The 7,266-nt window shown below is 46.7% G+C and overlaps 1 protein-coding gene across 1 annotated transcript; it reads left to right on the top strand.

The window, feature by feature from the left end:
* Window positions 1-2,663: 2,663 nt before the first annotated feature.
* Window positions 2,664-5,843, top strand: FGFBP1 (fibroblast growth factor binding protein 1). The gene is made up of 2 exons (XM_074273470.1): window positions 2,664-2,797; window positions 4,650-5,843. The coding sequence occupies exon 2, from the start codon at window positions 4,672-4,674 to the stop codon at window positions 5,362-5,364; it is 693 nt and encodes a 230-aa protein (XP_074129571.1). The 5' UTR covers window positions 2,664-2,797; window positions 4,650-4,671; the 3' UTR covers window positions 5,365-5,843.
* The last annotated feature ends 1,423 nt before the right edge of the window (window positions 5,844-7,266 follow it).

Below are 7,266 nucleotides of genomic sequence, written 5' to 3'. Positions count from 1 at the left end.
TGCGAGTACGATTAAACTTAAAGTAGGAAAAGAACAGCTTCAGCGAAATCTGGAAAGGCTGGAATGAAGCGATACAAAATGAGGAAAGCAGAAATAGGAGAACAATTTCATCACAATAATATGGAAAAGAAAAATGGCTTTGAAAGACCACCAGATAACTCCCAAGTGATGATTCAGCATCTAACTTTCCTCTTATCAGGAAAGAGATGAACTCAAACTTTCAGCATGAGAAATGCATTTTCCATCATGGCCAATGTATATTTTTGTTTTGCTTAACTGTACTTATTGGTGATAAGAAATGATTTTCTCTTTTTGAACCAGATAGGCAAGGGCAGGAAACAGGGAAACTAGTAAAAAAAAAATGTTGCTAAAAAGAAGGGGAAAGAAGGGGAAAGAAGGGGAAAGATCTCTGAAGCATTTAAAGAAATGCACAGGAGAAAACCGAAAAATGAAACGCCATCAGAACAGCTTTGAGGGTAACATCTTGAATTCACGTGTAGAGGTTTGTTTTAAAGTAAGCTGTACCTAGTAGAGATGTGTGGCTTTATACACAATGCTCCTTTTCCGTTCCATTTTGTATGTGGAAATATTTCAGAATAAAAAATCTAAAAGTTTTAAAAATAAAAAGTTGCAAAAGGAATTCTATCTGCACAGATTTGGAGTAACAAAAATATAAAACTAAAAGAATAACTGGCAAAATCCATCTGGCTACAGTGCAGTATAGAGTCAGAATAGTTATACTTAGTGCTGAATAAGAAGCATTTTTCATATGAGTTTTTCTTGGGATGCTCATGACAAAACCCTCATATTTATAACGGATTCGCCTCTTTTCTTACTTCATTGGGCAAAGGAAATGATGTTTTATGAAAAAAAAGCATTGACTAAGGAGAGTTCTCTCTTTTAGCTGAGAACCTGATCTCTTAAAGTTTTAATGAGGTTTAATGGGTGCTGTTTCAAAATGTTTAAAAAAAAAAAAAAAAGAATATTGGTCTGGATAGGATATTACATGGAGAAAATAATTTCTTTAAAATGTTTTTAAAAAAAGAATATTGGTCTGGATAGGATATTACATGGAGAAAATAATTTCTTTAAAATTTGCTTCTCAAAATGAAGGAGGGATATCCCCCAAAGAGGAAATGAGAGCGAAAAGCACCTGCTGGTGGTTGTTGTCCTTGGCATGGCTACATTGGGGTCCAGATGCAGCATAGCTGATGGTGGCCAGTCAGACTGGTACCAGCTTGGAAAGCTCTACCCCAGGTTGGGCACAAAGAGATGCCATGAACACTTGCATGGAGATGGTTCCTCTCCCCTTTCCTTCTGCTTTGTTGGATGTGGGAACGCCATGCTGGGCACCTGTGGTGTCTAAGGTGACGTCTTCTTGTTTGTGAGAGGACCATGGCTTTGGCGGGAACGGGGGGCAGGGGGGGTACGATGACATACAAGTCCACTGGAGTGAGCAGGAGAGGGCTCAGCAAAGTCGCCAGCCTCCCTTTCTCCTGTGGAGCCATCTGGGTCAGCGGGTAGAGAGAGAATCTTAAAGTTAGGAAGACCTGGCTTCAGGTCCCACCGAGGGTAGCCCTTGCTTGCGTGTCCTCCGAGGGCCCTGGGAACTTCTCTCTTGTAGATGGCCTTTGGCAAAGAAAGCTTCCTTATGGGTGACTGACTCCAGCAAAATCACAGTTCTGATCTCAAAAGGCAAATGTTGGTTATGTGGGATACAAAAATAGAGCAGTCCCTGCTCTAAGGAAGCTCACGTTCTACTTCACTGTAACTGTAGAGAGAAGAGGGACTGGAGCCGGGCTTTTATTGATACACAACGAGCGCTCTTTCACCAGGGCGCTTCACCACTGAGTCTCTGGACCGTGCAGGAGGAAGCCCTGGACCTGAGTGCAAAATCTGACCTCAGACAGGTAGCTGTGTGACCCTGGACAGGTCACTTACCTTGTGTCCTCATCTGAAAAATGGAGACAAATACAGCACTCATTTCACAAGGATGTTGCAAGGACCAAATGAGAGAAAATACGAAAAGCGCTTTACAAACCCAAAAGCGCTGGCTAAGTACTAGCTATGGCCATTAGCCCTGCCTTCCCAGTGTACAATCTGAGCCTCGGAGTGACCTGCCAGGTCATTCGTACAACCAGAGCCCGTTACAAGAGAATCTGGTTCCTGGACGTTTGAGCCCTGGGACCTCGCTACAAGAGCACCCTCCTGAAGGGCTTAGGGGAGCCCAGAATCCTCCAGGATGTGAGTCCCCCTCTGTGGACCTGGGATTGGCCTCCAAGGTCCTTTCTCATTCCAATGTTCCTCTGGGGTCTAGGTTTGCCACGTGCGATACCCTAGAACATCACAGACACCCCCACATGGGGGGAGAAAGGCCCAAGTTCCACATTCCCTCTGCCTCTGAGCCTGCGGCTGCCGGCTAAGGCTCTGTCTCGGAGGGGGGGACAGCGCAGAGCCCCCAGAGAAGCCGGCAGGGCTGATGAGAGCCTGGGGGAGACGTCTCTCCCCTCCGTGGGACTCGGCGAGCGGGATCTCGTTTAGCAGCCACACCTCTGTCACCCCATGGCAAGCCGAACGGCGATGGGCTCTTACACGTTCCCAGCCGGGGCTGGCACCCTCTCAAGTGGGTGTAGCCAAGAGAAGAATTGAAGAAAGTTCTAAAGGTGATTTTTTTCAGTAGTATCATGTTGTAAGACCTTGTGATTGGGCTGTGGGAGTGCCCTGGCTGTATAAGTAACACTGGCTCACACTGGAGGTTACGAGCAGTCCTGATCGCACCCAGTCTGAGCCCGGAGAGGTGAGTGATTTCCACGGCCCCCATTCTGTTCTCCTTTCGGTGGGAGGCTGGCACCGCGGGCCGGGCCAGGAGAGGCCCCCAGGCAGGAGCAGCGAGCTGCAAATCCCCTGGCCAGGCATTGGTCCCCCCATGGGTCACTTACTTACAGGGTGATCCTGGGCAAAGCCCTTAACCTTGCTGGGCTTGGTCTCCAGCTCTGTGAAGAGGCATCGGGCCGAACCGCACCTGAGGTCCCTTCCAAAGCTACCAGTGGGTGGTTCTGGGACTCTGTGCCCTAGAATTTTCTGAATGAGTTTAGCTAAAAAGCCTGGGAAACTTGTAAATGCTTTGCCACATTTGAAGATGAATAATACTAAAAGTGTCCTATTTGCCTTCCCTTTCCTTCCTTCCTTCCCTCCTTCCCTTCTTTATCTTTTCCTTTATCTCTCTCCTTCCCTCCTTCTTTTCTATTTCTTTCTTTTCTTTCTTTCCATCTTTCTTTTTTCTCCTTATCTCTTTTTCATCATTTCTTCTCTTTTTCTTTCTTCATTTTTCCCCTTTTTCTTTCTCCCTTCCTAAGTTTTTTCTTACCTATCTTCTGTCCTTCCTGCCTTCCATTCTTTATTTTTTTCTTTTTCTTTCTCTCTCTTTCTCTTTTTCTTCCTTTCTTCCTTCTTTTCTTTGTTCATTTTTTCCTTCTTCCCTTCTTTCTTCTCCCTTCCTTTGTTCTTTCTTTCCTACCTTCTGCCCTTCCTTCCATTCTTTTTTCTTTATCTCTCTTTCCCTTCTTCTTTTCTATTTCTTTCTTTCTTTTTTCTTTCCAGATTTCTTTCTCCCCTTATCTTTTTCTTCCTTTCTTCTTCCTTCTTTTCTTTCTTCATTTTTCTTTCTTCCCTTTTTTCTTTTCCCTTCCTTTGTTCTCTCTTTCCTACTTTCTGTCCTTCCTTCCATTCTTTATTTTTTCTTTATCTCTCTCCTTCCTATTTCTTTTTTCTTTCCAGCTTTCTTTTTTTCTCTTCCTTCTTTTCTTGCTTTCTTTTTTCCTTCTTCTTTTTCCTTCCTCTCTTCCCTTCTCTCTTTTTTTTTCCCTTTTGCAAAACTCCAATAGTTGTATAAATGACTTCTTTTCTCTATAAATAGTGCTCATCGTTTTAGAGTGTCTTAACCTGTAGATTATTGAGGTCAGACTGGGCTTAGAGATCATCAGGGTTAGTATTCTCATTTTACAAAGGAGAAGGCAGGACCAAGGAGGTCAGGGGGCCAGCCCAAGGCCACAGAGCTCATTCGTGACAAAGCCCTGGCTAAATCCTGTCCCTGAGGGAGAAATCCTCTCTCTTCACATGGAGTTTACATTGGCTCCCATTTGCTGCAAACAGCAGCGCAGGAAGGAAGGAAGGAATTAATCAAAGAACTAATGGCCTCATGGAAAGGCCTGTCTCTGTATTTTGAATGAGAAGATCAGGATCTTGGCCTGTGTTTCTTGATCCTTGTGTGATCTTGGGCAAGTCATCCCTTTTCTCTGTAAAACCTGTAAAATTAGAGAACTGGACAAAAATTTCCAAAGTTCCGCCCTGAACCTGGCTAGGAGTCTGTAACTTTGACCAAGGCTCTGGGGCAGGGGGTGGGGTGGGGCAAGAATTTGGAAAGAATTTTCTAAAGGATATTGGACTGGTAAAGATCCCCCAACAGAGAGGGGGCTCCTCCAGCAGGAGATGCCATGACTCTCATGATTCCAGGAACCAGAGATCCTCCCCGTGAGGGTTCCTCCATCCGGAGACCATTCAGGCGGTGTGCTCCAGAAATGGTGGGACAAAGAGAGGGAGGAGCTTCTCGGAGGAAAGGGCCCTCTGACTAATCTGACTTTGTCAAACAGGTTTCCTACCCCAGTGGGAAGCATGAAGATGAAGTGTGTTGCCCTGTTCTCTGTCCTGCTCCTGGTCTCCCAGCTGCTCTTGGTGGATTGTGAAAAACAGAGGAAAAGAAAACACGGGAGAGATGAAAAGGGCGAAGGGAAACATCCCGGCTCTCTGGACAAGGACGACAAAGGCCAGAAGGCTAAGGGAGGAAAGAGGCTCCCCAGGGGCAGGTTTTCCACTCAAGAGAATGTCTCTTGCACTTGGGCAGTGACTGAGAAGGAGGGCGTCACCTTGAAAGTTCAATGCAAAGGGCAGGAAGCCCAATTTGAGTGTACCTTCGCAGGCCACCCTTCCTCCTGCCCCCAATACGCAGGCAATGAAAAAGCCTACTGGAAACAAATTGGCCGAGCCCTGCGGAAACAGAAGAGCCTTTGCGCGGACCCCAAGAGCATCCTCAAGTCCCGTGTGTGCAGGCAAGGGCCTAAAGAAGCTCATCTCAGAATGGTGGACTCCAGCAAGAAGAGCCAGAGTCAGGATAAGAAGGGCAGAAAGGACCCTCAGACACCAGCCCCCACCGTCGGACCGGCTGCCGCCACCGTCCAGCCCACGACCCAGTGCGAGGAGGACATGGAGGTGATCAACCAGAGAAAGGTGGCCGCCGAATACTGTGGGGAGGCCTGGGGCTCCCTGTGCACCTTCCTGCTCACGATGCTGCAGGACAAAAGGTGCTAGCGGACTCCCGGACGCTCCGGCCCCCGAGCCGGAGCCCGTGCTCCCCCCGTGCTGCAGAAAAGCCTTTCACGCTTCCCTCCCGGCTCGGACTTCTCTGGCGACACAAGGGAGGGGAGCCCAGCTATGTATTTAAGTGTGTTTTGTATTGTTTTTCTTGTTTTGTATTTTGAAATTTATACTTTATTGGATTTTGTTTTCAATGGCCAGCAATGTTACAAAAGCTGAAAGGGCGGGGCGTGTGTGTATACACATAAATATACTCACAGGTAGATGTAGGTGCATATACATGTGTATATATATATGCCAATGTGCACAGGGACATGGTCTGTGTAGATACATACAAGGTTGTGTATGTGGGTGTGTGTATGTGTACACATAAATATACATGCAGATAGATATAGGTGTGTATGTGCATGCAAGTGTGCACAGGTACATAGTTTGTATGGATACATACAAGGTGTGTGTGTGTGTGTGTACACACATAAATATACATGCAGGTAAATGTAGGGACATATACATGCAAATGTGCACAGGTACATGCTTTGTATAGATACATACAAGGTGTGTACATGTAAAATATACATGCAGGTAAATGTAGGTGTGTGTATATATACATGTGTATGTACATGCAAATATGCAAAGTACTGTATGTAGATATATACAAGGTGTGTGCACATGTAAATATACATGCATATAGATATAGCTCTGTATACACATGTGTGTACATGCAAATGTGCACAGATACATGATCTGTGTAGATACATACAAGGTGTGTGTGTACACATAAATATACACACAGGTAAATGTAGGGAGATAGGCAAACATGCACAGGTACATGGTCAGCATAGATACATACAAGGTTGTTTGTGTGTATTTGTGGACATATAAATATACATACAGGTAGTTGTAGGTACATATACACATGTGTGTACGTGTAAAATGTGTATATCTTTATGGTCTGTGTAGATAAATACAAGGGGGTTGTATTGTGTACACACAAATATACACGCAGGTAGGTGTCGGGACATGCATGTGTATATACATCCAAATGTGCACAGGTCCGTGGTCTCACGTGGTCGGTGTGGATAAGCCAGACACACTCACCCGACACGCTCTCTTCAGTTCCTCTTTGGGCTCAGCTCGCCAAAGGGGGTTTCTGTGCAGCGCACTCCCTGACAACCCGAGAATGTTCCCGACCTGGCCGGCACCTGCTTTGGCCAAGATAATAAAGTTTTACAAATATGTTTAGCCAGTGTTTGGTATTCTCTGTTTGCCGTGGCCCATGGGAGCCGGGCCAGACTGAGTAAACAGCCCATTCTCTGGGGGACGACAATTGACGATTCCTCTCCAGAGCCATGGTTACTGATATTAGTGCCTCGGGGCAAACAGCACTAACGGTGCCTTAGAATTGGCCAAGAGGTGTGGGGGAGCCGGGACCTTTGCCATAGATGGAGCTTGTTGGGTGCCGGGGAGGTCTCCGGAGGAGGGTGGGACGGAGCAAAGCTGGGCCTGGGAGTTGTTCACGGAGATGAGAAGTGTCCCTTCCACTGCCCTTGGGCCAAGCTCCTCTGGAGAGGCAGCTGGAACGGGAACCAGAGAGCCCACTCAGTGTCAGGAAGTTCCGATTTCGGATCTCACCCAGACTGGACAAGTCATGGATGGCACTGTAGCCAGGGCCACTGTCTGAGCGGCCTCAGCCTCCTGGCTTTGGAGCCTCCTCCCTTTAGCTCCAAGTTCTGACAATGACCGAGATACAGGTCTGAGCTGGGACCACGGTTAGAGACTGAAAATCATCAGCTGCTGGGGGGGGGGGGGGGGGTCTGATACAAGCTTTTGAACCAGGGACGGGGAACAATCGGATCCACCTCATGCTTCCTCTGCCTGTGCTCTCTCTTTGTATCT

This window comes from Sminthopsis crassicaudata, chromosome 6, assembly GCF_048593235.1.
Source record: "Sminthopsis crassicaudata isolate SCR6 chromosome 6, ASM4859323v1, whole genome shotgun sequence".
Taxonomy (NCBI): Eukaryota; Metazoa; Chordata; class Mammalia; order Dasyuromorphia; family Dasyuridae; genus Sminthopsis; species Sminthopsis crassicaudata.
This window is presented reverse-complemented; position numbering and strand designations above follow the sequence as displayed.